Source organism: Anabrus simplex, chromosome 1, assembly GCF_040414725.1.
Source record: "Anabrus simplex isolate iqAnaSimp1 chromosome 1, ASM4041472v1, whole genome shotgun sequence".
NCBI lineage: Eukaryota > Metazoa > Arthropoda > Insecta > Orthoptera > Tettigoniidae > Anabrus > Anabrus simplex.
This window is the reverse complement of record NC_090265.1, coordinates 407,482,156-407,496,360: the sequence shown is the minus strand read 5'-3', so window position 1 is coordinate 407,496,360 and position 14,205 is coordinate 407,482,156. Positions and strand designations below refer to the sequence as shown.

General features: G+C 38.9%; 1 protein-coding gene across 3 annotated transcripts in view; it reads left to right on the top strand.

Annotated features, from left to right (window-relative positions):
* Window positions 1-14,205, top strand: part of LOC136856864 (serine/threonine-protein kinase SIK3) — a 677,731-nt gene that overhangs the window by 588,755 nt on the left and 74,771 nt on the right. For all 3 annotated transcript variants that reach the window (XM_068224993.1, XM_068224992.1, XM_067135068.2), the window contains 4 exons: window positions 2,468-2,559; window positions 8,543-8,686; window positions 8,784-8,928; window positions 12,397-12,518. In XM_068224993.1, coding sequence (XP_068081094.1) covers window positions 2,468-2,559; window positions 8,543-8,686; window positions 8,784-8,928; window positions 12,397-12,518 — 503 coding nt within the window. The remainder of the gene's footprint in view (window positions 1-2,467; window positions 2,560-8,542; window positions 8,687-8,783; window positions 8,929-12,396; window positions 12,519-14,205) is intronic.

Genomic DNA, 14,205 nt, shown 5'->3' with positions numbered 1-14,205 from the left:
AGTGAATGAATTAAGTAGAGTACTATATGGGGCTGAACTATGGGGTCTTGAGGAAAAGAGAGATACGCTAAATCAAATTGTTTGTAGATTTAGCAAGGTGATAATGCAGCTTCCGCAGTGCACAGCGAACGCCGGAGCGGTATTAATGTGCGGGGAATTTATGGAAATTGAATGTGCTAAGAGAGTACTCAACTACTGGATGCGTTTGAAAAGAGGGGAAGAGGGTGAAGTGCTGCAAACGGCTTTCCAACAACAACGGAAAAGTATGTATACGGAGAGCTGGCTATCAAAAATTAAAAGGTATATGGAGACGATTGTGATGGGATATATTTGGAAAGAGGTCTGGAACAGAAAGTGCGGTAGAAGCCAGAAAGCGAATATAATGAGAATCAGGGATATACAGAAACGGAGACAGATAGAAGAAAGCAGAAATAGAACATCCCTCAGTGTATTCAATAAGGTAATAACAGTCACAGAGATAAATATAAGGAACGGGGATAGAATGATGAAAGGAGGTCTGTTGTAGTGGCTTATGGGATTATACAAAAATAAAGGGTGGATCAAGAACAAAGGTAAGGCTTTATGTATATTATGCAGGAAGATGATCGATGACTTACACTTGGTAGCTCACTGCAAAGAAATGGAGACGTTAAGAGGGAAACTTTTGAGCGATAGTAATAAAGAGATATTAAAACAAGGAGACGAACAAAAAATTCTAGGGTGGGTGATTAAGGAATGGTACAGGGGTGGGAATTTAAATCGGTACTTAAGTGCGGTCAAAAGTTTATGTGTAAACAAATTAAAAGAAGGGGGGGCGTAAATTTATAAACGAAGCATTAAAAGTAGAAGTAAGGGTTGTTTGTTCTCATCAGTGGATAGAAACAACTAAATCAGTATTGTGGTGGCTTAAGAAAAGGTTGTGTGGTCACATATATGGATAGAAAAAGCTAAGACAGTAGGTTGCAATGAGAGAAGAATGAGGTTACTTGGTCTTGAATGGTATGCACGCAGCAGCTGATGGAATGTTATGGTTATCTCAGCAAGTAGTGGTATAATGTAATACTAGATATGCTGACACAATCAGGTCAAAGAAATGGGCATACAATTTTACATGGGACAAACTTATAGCTAATAAATGTATGAACCACCAAGATAGTAGGTTGGAATGTAAGAGGAATTTGCGCACATACTCAGCAGCTGACGAAAGTTATGATTGTAGCAGCAAATCTTAGTAGCGTAGGTTAGGATTAAAGTGAATAAGGTATGTAGCAGAGTAAGTATGTAAATTTGGGCTTGCTGCCACAATCAGGTCAGAGGAGGCAGGTCAGCAGCCTCCCTGGGGGAGAGACGTGATGGTTCGTGAGAATTCTCATGATCCTCTGGCAATTACCAAATTATCAGGTAATCACCAGGCTCCATCCAGCAGTTATCACTGCCGGAGGGAGGTATTATCCTTATTATCCCAAACTTTTATTATTATTGTGAGTATCCTCACGATTCCCTGGCAATCGCCAAATATCTGGTAATCACCAGGCTCCACCTCACAGTAATCACTATTCCTATTATGCTTTTATTGTATAGTTCTGGTAGATTAGCTTCTCTCCATGTAGAAGTACAATCTTTGTTTAATTGGTTGTGTTGTTGTTTAGTTTATGTAGTTTGTAAATTGCAAAGCTGTCTTGGGCTTGGATATGGTGTTATTTTTCTCCGATATGAAGATTGATTAGGTTAGAGCTGACAGGATTGCGCCAAAGCAAATGGTGTGTTAGATCCTGATTTTTCGGCATGGCTTTCAAGCCGTTCTTGAGTCACGTGCAGATTTAGCAACAGTGCCGCGCAAAGCCCATTGAAATTCACCCATGAAGCGATCTAATGGGCTTCAGCAGCTGATGAAATAACAATGGTGCGAGATATAAAATTATTTCTTTAAATTATGTATCAGTATGACCAGCCCTCTAATGCTCATAGACCTGGTTCACGTTGTTTCCAACTACCCTGTATATTACTCTGATACAAGCTCTTGTGTGAAATTCAATCACTGTACTTTTTAAATAAAATTAAGGAGTCTGAAAATATTTCAAAGCTCTCTATTGCTTCTGAGATTACTACATATGTATGACAAGTACATTATCTAGAGTTAGAAAATATTAGTGAATTAACCTGTGCACTAGAGTGTTGTAGGCTCTCACAGCTAGATTGGAAATCTGCAGTGCTACTTTATATTTTGAGTTTTTTAATTAAACTAATTTTGAAGACACAATTGTGGTATGATCTAAAAAGGTCCTCAGAAATGTTTACAGTTTGTTGCCTTCTTTCTGTTGTTCCTGGGGAAACAGATAATAGTGATAAACTAATCCTTAATCATTCCTGTTAGGAGGAGTACTTATTTCATGAAACATAATCGTATTTTATATAATATTATTTAGCAGTTCTTGTCTAAAGTGTCTTTTTTTCCTATTTTTTCCAGATTGTGAACATCTGATACGCCACATGCTAGTTGTGGATCCTGAGAAACGACTTGGAATAAAGCAGATCTTACACCACCGCTGGATGAATCAAGTGAATTTCTATCTCCTAGTTTCATTGATAAAGAAATGTTCAAAATTTCTTGAAATAATCATGTGTTTTTAATATATTATAAATTGTTATTAATTTAGAGAAGAATTAATTATAATGTTGGGGAACTAACTGGACCATGAAACCTAGCAAGTTTGTAAATGGAGACATGTTGCAGGTTGAAACAGGTTAGCCAAAGAAGTGATATTATTAATGAGGGTGGGGGGGGGAAAGGGTTCCTAACTGAAGAACATGGTTGTAAAAAATTATTTTCTTTACAATTTGATTACAGACTCATCATTTACATTATTCTCCAATTTCAGTTTCCCAGGTTTAGTATACAAGCTCACCACTTCTTCCTATCTTCATACAATTTTTCTTGGAAATCCCCCACATGAATTCCTTTTCCTTCACCTCCAGTTTTACTCTATCTAATGTTTCCCTGGTCTTTTGCATCCCACTTTGAGGTTGAAGTATTTCCTTGCAGTTATCACATTGTCCATTCTCATTACATGTTCATACCACTGAAGTGTATGCTTCTTTATAACACTGGTGATAGAAACTTTGATGTCAGCTTCCTTCCTGTTCAGTTCATTTCTGATTTTGTCACTTCAGGTCTTTTGATTACAGTCTACCTGGTGCAATTCCTGTGGGTTTGTGTATTGTTCTCAGTGGCCACATAATAAGTTATGAGTGTAGTTTGAAACCTTTTTTTGCAGTGTAAGTGTCATGAGATAAGAATTGTTGAGCGTGATTTATGCATTGAGTGAGGATGTTAAACCTCTATGAACAGCATACTGCGTTTTAACTCTTTCCTTTTTCAAACCCTAGAAATTGCTAATTGTAGTGTTCTTTAAAGATTTGTGCCCTTGCATTCTGTAATTTCTTAATTTATCCCTTGCTGTGCTGTTAGTTAGGATGATTGTTTACAGACAGGTTGTAGTTTTACATGACTGTTAATATCTTGCCACGAGACCTCTAATGTTACATGGACCCGTAGAGATATGACTTTTCAAAAATCTCACCTGCATTGACCAGAAAACTGTTTACAAGAAGGGAAAAAAATGCCCAGCCCATCCACTGGTGTAGTGGATTATAATATTGGAAAGAGTAATTGTACGAAAGTGGTGAAAGGAATCTAACCTTCTACGGGCTATGTCCACTTTTACATTATGGCACATGCTCTATTACACCCGCTAGGCTAGGAGAGGCTACTTTTGTAACAAATCAATAAAGGTTCATTCATGCACCGCTTTGTCACTACAGCCAGTTTCTTGTCTTTCTCGCTATTCATTTTCTCTTCATATATATTGAACCTTTATGTCAGGCTACGGTTACCTACTATGGGCTGGAGTAGATTGTGTAGCCATCAACTCAATGCCGATTGTTGGGCAGCAGTAAATAACCAAGCTTTCTAAAGGGGCTAACGGCTTTCTGCAGAGGAGCTCTTTTAGGTGGATGCTGGTCCCCCAGTGGAAGAAATGCCAATTAAATCCAGTATGTAGCATCTCTTGTCCAGGTTACAGCTGCAAAAGGCTTCTGTACTCCTGGTTAGGGGCAGCATTGTTGATATATGACAGGTATAAAATGCCTTTGGTGTGGTGAGGCCCCTCCCCCTTTATCAAGTGGATCAGGAAGTCGTGGAGTCAGTGATCCACTGCTTTGCCCAGTAGCTCCCTGGACAAGGATGGCCAAAGAAGATCTTGTGAACCTCACTCTACGCTTGGTCCATATATTTACTTCTCAGCTGTCCTTTTCCTGGCAGTTTTCCCCTCCATGATGTTAAGAAGAAAATTGTTATGCCCTACCATGTGGCCAGTGACATTTTATTCCTTACCAGTACCCTTAACAGTGTATAGTCTTCATTGACTTCCCCAAGCATCGCAGCATTTGTTTTTTGTTCTGCCCAGCTTGTATAGGTTATCCTACTCCATACTCATATCTCTGCTGCTTTCATTCACTTTTAATGTTCCCCAACATTCAACTCTCACTACCATATAATAAAGTCCTCCAGACAAAAGCTTTTGTACCGAGCTTGATAGCTGCAGTCGCTTAAGTGTGGCCATTATCCAGTAATTGGGAGATAGTGGGTTCGAACCCCACTGTCGGCAGCCCTGAAGATATTTTCCGTGGTTTCCCATTTTCACACCAGGCAAATGCTTGGGCTGTACCTTAATTAAGGCCACGGCCGCTTCCTTCCCATTCCTAGGCCTTTCCTATCCCATCGTCGCCATAAGACCTATCTGTGTCAGTGCGACGCAAAAAAGAAAAAAAAACTTTTGAAAACATGAATCTTAACTCCATAACCAAGATTAGGTTGGTAATTATTATTCCCAAGGCATCTACTGGCTTTTATTATAGCCTAAAGTCTAAATCAGTCTACAAATAGCATTGTACGATGGAGGGATAACAGCTGCCCATCTACTACAGAGAGATTATTCAAACTCATTGTGGAAGATTGTAAAACACATTGTAGAAATAAAGTTTGTAACATAATGTACGAAGGAAATTTAATAATCTGGCCATAGAACGCTATTTTAATACACTAAAAAGGTCAGAACTGTTAACTATTGTAGGATCAGTCACTACTGATCTGCATTTAGGATAGTCGCCCAGGTGGCAGATTCTGTATCTGTTGTTTTCCTAGCCTTTTCTTGAATTATTTCAAAGAAAATGGAAATTTATTGAACATCTCCCTTGGTAAGTTATTCCACTCTCTAACTCCCCTTCCTATAAACAAATAGTTGCTCCAATTTGTCCTCTTGAATTCCAACTTTATCTTCATATTGTGATCTTTCTTACTTTTAAAGACACCACTCAAACTTATTAATCTACTAATGTCATTCCACGCCATCTCTCCACTGACAGCTCAGAACATACCACTTATTACATGTTACAAACTTCATAATTATTCCATATTGAAATGTGTTATAACTTAAAATTCAATTAAGGTATTTTATTAGTCCACCTATTCAATACTATCCACTTATAAGTGTTTACAAGTACATACAATTACAGACACCTTCGGGAGATGTTTCGCCCTTTCTATAGGGCATCTTCAGCTTTAATAAAAAATACTAACCTTAAATATTAAAACAAGAAGCTTTCTAATTAGCCTTGTGACCTTCTATGATTAAAATTCTGGTACACTAAGTGTGACATATGGACTACACTAAATAAAAATTGTGATAAAATGTCATTGAAACACTATCACTTAGTCATTCTAAAACCATGTGTTCAGAGACCAAAACCAGATCCTCTTCTTATACGAAATTGTGTAATCCTTATTGAATATCACTTTGAACTGTCTCCTATTTCTCCAAATGCAATGGTAAAAACATATGTTCTAACAAAAGAAAAGTGATTTCATAAACACAGGAACTATGTCTTGTGTAAGACGTGCTCATGCAGCTACTGTTGTCATTTGATGTGAAAGCAATTTAAACTTCTCCTAGGGTAGTTGTAAAATGAGGTGCGAACTGGAACCTCTGTATAAAATCGTGAGGCTAAAATGCAGAATACAGTACCATGTGGTCACATTGTGTGTAGGGCTCCTTGTAGAGAACATTTGTTAGCCTACTGGACCATTTGTTCTGTGTTCGCCGTGAAGTGTTACACACGACCTTCCATTATAGCAGTATTCAGTTGTCTATTAGCTCTGTTCCTCGTGTTGTCTGGAGGACTTTTTTTATATAGTAGTGAGAGTTGGATGTTAGGGAATTGCACCATCGTAGCCCTGAAGATGGTTTTCCGTGGTATCCCATGTTTCCATGCTGGAGCTGGACCTTAATTGCTACCTTTACAATCCCAGCCCTTTCCCATCCCTCCATCACCGAAAACCTTTGATGCATCAGTGCGACGTTAAACAAGTAGTAAAAAATAATATATATCCTGTGTCCAAAAAGAACATGTTCATAATGGCACTACAGGAGTTCAGATACCAAGACGAGTTGGTTTTTGAATCGGAAGGGTATAGTATTTTGAAAGGAAATCCTGGCAAGAGAGTGATAAAGAACATCCCTCATCTAAGCATGGGTTTCATAGTTAATAAATGAATCCTTAGAACAGTCATCCACTTCAACTTCTCAATTTCTAGAATCTCCAACCTTTCTCTCAAAGGAGGTGATGAGATCTACACATTAGTCAAAGCACACCCTTGAATTAGACCACTGAAACAGACCCAGAAGAAGTAGAAGATTTGGAGGAAACAATATCCAAGGTCCCAAACAAGAATGTGATTGTAATCGTAGTGGTCAGTGGAGGAAGATAAAGCAATTGAAGAACATTGGTAGGCGTGGATGGATTAGTGTTCTTGAAAAAAGACCCAAAAACTAGAAGTTCCTGAAAACAAGAAAAATAATTTCCAAAGCCATCAGAAAACTCAAGAATGCTTGACACAGATTGAATGGGACTTTCAAAAGAACACCACTTAGGACTTTATTAGTATAATCAAGACCAACTTGAGTAGATATGACCCTCGCACGTTTCTGCTTCAGAAGTAGAGGAGGTAAAGTTGTCTACAGTGGTGTAGAGAATAGATTCTGGCAGGCTGTTTTGCATATCCCTTTAAATGTGAACCACCATCCCAAAAGTTTGACTATACTACTGAGGAACCATCTTCAAACCACAGGAGATGTCAGGAACATCATTAAGACTTTGAAGAACAGCAATGCACCTGGAAAGGATGGAATAATTGTAGAGCTTTTGAAGTATGCTGACAATAGAGTGATCATGTAGCTGATGTGAACCCTGAACAAGACTTGGAAAGAAGAGAAGCTCCCAGATGGATGTACACCTGTGTCGATACGCCCACTTCACAAGAAAGGACTTCAGATGTCAGCAATTATAGCGGAATAGTTCCACTACCACGGACCTACAAAGTACTTTCAAGTGCATTACTAAATAGAGCAGATAAAAACAAAACAATTGGAGCCACAAATTGGAGAGTGCCAAGGAGGATTTTGATTGGGCAGCTCATGTGCGGAAGAGATTCCGAACTTGAAGATGATCATCGCTGGTAGATTGGTAGATTGAGAAACACTGCTCCTAGTTCCAGAGGAGATCCAGATAGGAGGACCAGATCAAACAAGCTTTAACTAACACAACATCCAAGACCAATTAAGAGGTATACTATTGGAAGTTTTTGGGATTACAAGGGTCAGACAGACAGAGGTAACGTGTCCTCGACAAAGTAATTAGACAGTGGTGCCAGAAAGCAAGGAATAGGTGGTCTACGACTGGGATACAAGAACGGAGGAATTGAATTGGATTGTCTAGCCTTCACGGATGGCGTTATTCTATCAGAATCATTTGAGGAGGCACCAGATTGCCCTGCTCCAAAAATAAGTGAATATGGCAGGCTTATGGATCTCCTATGAGAAGATGTAATACATGACCAACATCAAAACAATATTTAAATGAGTCAAAGCCCAGCAGCCGCCAAAACTGAACAGGGTCTACAGTTGACCAAAAATATGGCTTGTGATTGAGATAGCTAAATGCCCGGGAGGGCATTTATAGCAAGTGGAGATGCAATTCTCCTCTAGTACGTCGGCACTGCATTGTGCTTATCATATGTATAGCTTGCAGTTGTGTGCTTGCCAACCAATGTCTTGGGAAGGTGCGGTATCCAACTGATGAGCCCATGCCGCACTGGGGTGAAACACTGATAACTTTTGACGATTGAGTTTCCTGAATTTTGTTTACGTTCTATAGTTGGCTGAAGCAAAGAAGAAGAAGAAGAAGAAGAAGGAGGAGGAGAATGATTATATTGACTGGCGGATCAACTGTTACCTTTATTTAGGTTTAATTGGTCAATATGGGTTGTAGTTAAAAAGATTGAACTTTCAAAGTATGATTTAAAAGAGAAATTAAGGGCATCTGTAATATTGAACATTTCATTGGATACAACACATTTTTCTTCAGGTTTTTTTTTTTCAAATAGTGGAAATCTTTGTAACCTCTTTTGTGGTGGTTATGCTTTCAGGGGGATGTTGAACCTTCACTGCAGAGGTTAGAGGCAGAAATGGACTGCATAACAGAACCTATAGACACTCCTCTCCCTCTGAACTCTTTGGTTGTGGAGCACATGTTACAATTGCCGGGACTCGATCAAGATATGATTATTAAGGTAGTATGGGCATTTGCAATCATTGTTTATCGTGGAATAATAATAGTGAAAAATTAAAATTTTCCATCGTTTCATGTTTTTGTTTTTGTTTTTTTAGTCTGTGCAGGCAGACAGTTTTAATCACATCAGTGCAATATATCATCTCCTTGTGGATAAATTGGAGAAACGTGATGTCGTGAGAAACCCTTCCCAGAACAGCCTTCCCCTGCAGAGTGCACAGCGCAAAGCCAGTATTACCACAGGTAAAAAATTTATTTTGGGCATTGTAATCTACAGTATAGATATTTAACTTTACATCCCCACAGTTTTCATGGTCCATCTCCTTGGCTGAATTGTCATCGTCAAGGCCTATTGTTCAGAGGGTCCCGAGTTCAATTTCTGTTTAGGTCGGTGACTTTAACTGTGTGGTTAATTCCTTTGACTTGAGGTCTGGGTATTTGTGTTTGTGCTAACACACTTCTCTTCATACACATACTGTCATACACATACTGTCATACACATACTGTCAACCACCACAGAAACACTTGATATTGAATATGTCCCTCAACATAAGGTGGTGTCAGCAAGGGCATCCAGCCATAATCCAGGATCAAATCCACATTTGTGATACAGGTCACACCTGCGAACCCACTTGGGAGGAGGAGAAGGAGAATGCTACAGTTTCCCTGGCTTGAAAAATTAAAATCCCACTATAAATAACATTGTGCCTTATTCAAGATCTTTGGCATGGGGCCTGGAGGAGAAGAATAGAAAATGCAGGACTGCTAAGCAAATGTGTTGTTGGATTAAGGTGATTAAGTAGTAAGAGGGAGGGGAGAACCGAAATGGGTCAAACTGAATGGTTCAGAGTTGAGACAGGCTTAAGACAGGGAAGTGTATTGTCTCCCTGACTCTTCCATGGATAGAATTCTGCATAGTATCAAGGAGAAGATGATGGGCGAACAAGTAAAGTCTATGCTCTTTGCTGATGCCATTGAGGTTTGGGGAGATAATGAAGAGAAAGTACAGACACAAGTTGTTTTATGGAATGAGGAGATAAATTTTGGAATGAAGATTAGTACTAAGAAAAGCAAGACTTTGATTATGACGAGAGGTAACAGAAAATCCAGGGGAGTGATAAAAATAGGAAATGAACCTCTTGAAGTAGTGAAAAATTTTAAATATTTGGGCAGCATAATGTCACACAAGATGGAAATTTGGGTGGAGAAATTGATTTAAGAATACAGCAGTCTGCAAGTTTCTACTAATGTGTGAGAGACATTGTATGGAACAAAGATGTGCCAATGCAGTGCAAGAAGGTTTTATACTCATCCTATTATAAACCTATACTGACCTATGCTTCAGCAGCCTGGACGTTGACAAAGCGGAACCAAAGTAAGATACAATCAGCTGAAATGAGGTTCTTGAGGAGCATATAGAGAAAGACTAGACGAGATAGAATACAAAATGAGGAAATAAGGAGAAGCGTGGGAGTGTGTAAACTTCAAGAAGAGATTGATATAGCAAAGCTAAAATGGTTTGGACACATGATGAGTATACCAGGAGAGAGAATACCAAAGAGAACATTCATGAATACAGATACTGAAAAGAGGCCTAGGGGACAGCCTAGAATGAGATGGAGGAGATCTGTTGTGGACTGTTTTGCAAATAGAGGAGTCGGTAGCAATAAAGTACTAGAAGAGGAATGATGGAAAGGTCAAGTAAGATGGAGACTGGAAAAGGGAATGGATGAAGAAGAAGAGAAGAGGGATTGAAGGAGTGGAATAGGGGGGATCATGTTCTGTTAAATAATATGATAACGAAATTATTTTCTGTATTTTAAATTTTTATGCTATATTTTAAAATGGAAGTTGAACATTTTTATTTGCTCATCCTGAAGAGTGCTTGTCAAATATTAAGAAATGTAGTAAATAAATCTAAAATAGGATGTTAAAATGGATGAAACCATTAAATTTTCTGATGGTCTAGATGTTCTCATTGCACAAGGCTCAAATTTGTCATCTAAAATACCAAAATATCTGAATGATGAAATATCAGACTTTGGTGCAAAAACCAACCTAAAACCAAACCTAAATCCTATGGCGTAATAACCTTGAAGGGCCATGGCCTTCCAAGCGACTGCTGCTCAGTCGCTCAGCCCGAAGGACTGCAGATTGTGAGCTATCATGTGGTCAGCACAACGAACTTTCTTGGCTGTTATTTTTGGCTTTCTAGACCGGGATCACCACCTCACCGCCAGATAGCTCCTCAATTGTAATCACGTAGGCTGAGTGGAGCCGCCTCGAACCAGCCCTTATATTCAGGTAAAAATCCTGACCTGGCCAGGAATTGAACGTGGGACCTCCAGGTAAGAGGCAGGGACACTATCCGTACACTGTGAGACCTCCTGAAAATCAACCTAAGAAGACAAAAATTGTGATTGTAAATGAAATTTGGAAGTCATGGCTTGTTACCATAAATGGGGAGCAAGTACAAGTAAATTGTTCAAATATCTAGGCCAGATATTAACAGAAATCTCAGTTGCGAACCATAGCTGTGGCTAAACAGACAATTTAAGTAATGCAATATTTGTTATACCAGAAAAACTTGATGTTTGGCTTGAGAAAGTGACTATGTGTCATTTGTTCGCAATGTACGAGATTATTTCATGTAATTAACTGAATAAGCCAGCATGAGCAGGAATTTTGGTTTGATGCCATCTGGGCTGTCTGTACATAATAAGTTTTCATGTTCTGTTTGTTTCCTTCTATCAGATAGCAGAGTAAACTGCATCTCTCTTGGGCAATCTGTGGTTGAATGTAAATTAATTTTGTTGACCAGGAGAGTTGGCTGTTCGGTTAGGGTCGTGCAGCTGTGAGCTTGCATCCAGGAGATAGTGAGTTTGAACCCCACTGTCGGCAGCCCTGAAAATGGTTGTCCTTGGTTTCCCATTTTCACACCAGGCAAATGCTGGGGCTGTACCTTAATTAAGGCCACAGTCGCTTCCTTCCCACTCCTAGGCCTTTCCTGTCCCATCGTCACCATAAGACCTATCTGTGTCGGTGCGACGTAAAGCAAAAAAAAAAAATCTTGAATAGATGCAAAGTGTGTCATCAGAGATCTTTTATATACCCATGTCATGATATGGAGTGTTGTATGGACTTTTTCTGCTTTTCAAAAATCTAACCACCTATGCCAATTTGAAATGTGATCTCGAGATCTGGAGACTGACAAACTACAACGGTATTTATCCCCGGAGGGAACTATTGCGTCTATAAATCTATTGTTTATATTTATGTTTTCATGGTCCAAATTGTTATAGGTGATATCTTCGTGTTTTTGTCATGTTAAAGAACAAATTGCAAGGAATGTTTTAAGTTTTTGAAAGACTTTTCTCCTTGTCCTGAGAAGAGAAACTTGTTTTAAGGCTGCAGATGGGGCGAGCTCAAACCCATCACCTTTTGAATGCAAGTTTATAGATATAGGACCTGTATCCTGCATCCAGCTCACTCAGTTTTTGTCCACGTGTATCCAGAACATGTTGCTACAGAATTTGACTCTTGTGGTGGCATTGAGAACCTGAATGCACATTCTCATGGTGAGGTTATTGGCGGATATACCCCAACAAATTGAACCACCAAATTTGTTTCATGTCTGTTGCTCACCTTCATTTATTTATTCACAATTTGTTTTCAAAATCCACTTTCTTATGGTGTGATGTTATATTGTAGGCGTTGTTGACCGCAGCCCTGTTAATGAGACTGAAACAGAGCAGAGTGGGTCTCCATTGGTGTCCATGCCTGCTATTCCTGCTGTCTACCTTCTTGAAGAGGACTCTCAGCAGCTTGAAAAGGTAGCATTTGGTAAATTACTTCATAGTTTGGTTGCAGCTCTCAGTTATCCATGTCATAGACGTCTACAATTTAAGATTTTGCAAATTGAAATATCATTTTTTTTCTTGAATGTTTCAGTATCCGCTGATAAATGATTTATATAATGAGTTTTTTGCGTTGCTGTGTAATGACATCCTTGAACTTCTCCTCCAAACTGTGAAGGTAAAGAACAAAAACGTAATGAACTACATGTCTGTGTTTTGTTCGGTATGGGGCTCTCCATTTACCCCACTTGTGTGGATAATTGAGAGTTGAGTGTGTTGTGTTGTGGGTGTTTTTTTGTACAAGATGCATTTAGTAGGTCAAGCACTTAGGCAGTGATTGCTAACCTTTTTGTTTTGTTTTATCATCTGTTGTCCCTTGGGGAACTATTATCTTTTTTATAGATTACATAATTTTGATATCACATGAAGAAGATTGGACGAATAAATAAATTAATATGAGAATGGAATGAGCAGCAAGATTGTAATGGTGTGTTGGAGGCATTATACGGAACAAAAATGTGCCAGTGATATGCAAGATGACCCTGTATTAATCTAATTTTGTGCCAGTATTATTGATATATGCTTCAGCAGCCTGGGCTTCGACTAAGAGAAACAAGAGCAGGATTCTAGCCGTAGCAATGACGTTCCTAAGGGGCATGTTAGGAAAGACTAGATGAGACAAAATACAAAACAAGGACATAGGAAGAATTGTAGGCATACGTAAATTGCAAGAAAGAACTGACAGAGCTAAGTTCAAGTTGTTTGGATTCATGACACTAATGCGAAACAAGATGATTCGGAATAGAGTCTCTTGAGGAAATGATCACTGGAAGGAACTAGATCGAGGAATACCTCAAATGAAGTGTGGAGGGACTCTGTAGTGGAAAGCATCGAGACATAGACAGCAGCACTGCTATTGGTGGAAAGAAAGACTAAAGAGGATGGCTTTGGAAATGGGAATGGGGGGAAGAAGAGGAAGAAGAGGAGGAGGAAGAAGAAGAAGAATATTATGATGATGATGATGATGATGATGACGATGATGATGATGATGATGATGATGATGATGATGATGATGATGATGATGATGATGATGATGATGCAAACTTAACTTCTGTACACAGTAACAAATTACATTGTAGGCATACGTAAATTGCAAGAAAAGGTATTGAAGGAACATGTGCACATGAAGAATATCTCCACTATGAATTCATGACTTTGTCCTTAGCTGTCTTAAGGAGGCAATTGTCATCTCTCTACGAGAGGGGAGGGGTGAATCCTGGCACCATCAGTTAGCATACAATAATACTTGAATGCAAGAGACTCAATCGTTAGATTTACTCATACATTGAAGGATCTTGCTTAGGGTACAGTTCCATAACTGTGCCTCTTCCAAAGACCATCGACACTTGAAGGCCATTGTTATGAATTATTATTTTTTGTTTCCTTACATTTTCTGAGTTTTGTATTGATTCCGTTGATGTCCAACTCTGTCAGCGTGAGTCATCCACACCTCAGAATTTCACTCAATATGCATCTCATTCCGTGTATCTTCGGAAAACTTCTCTTCCTTATGTTTCTCTTGATAATAGTAATTATTTTCCTCTATGAGACAGCAGTTTTCTCTATGTTGCTCTGCTAAATAGCATTACTGCTACAGTGCTTG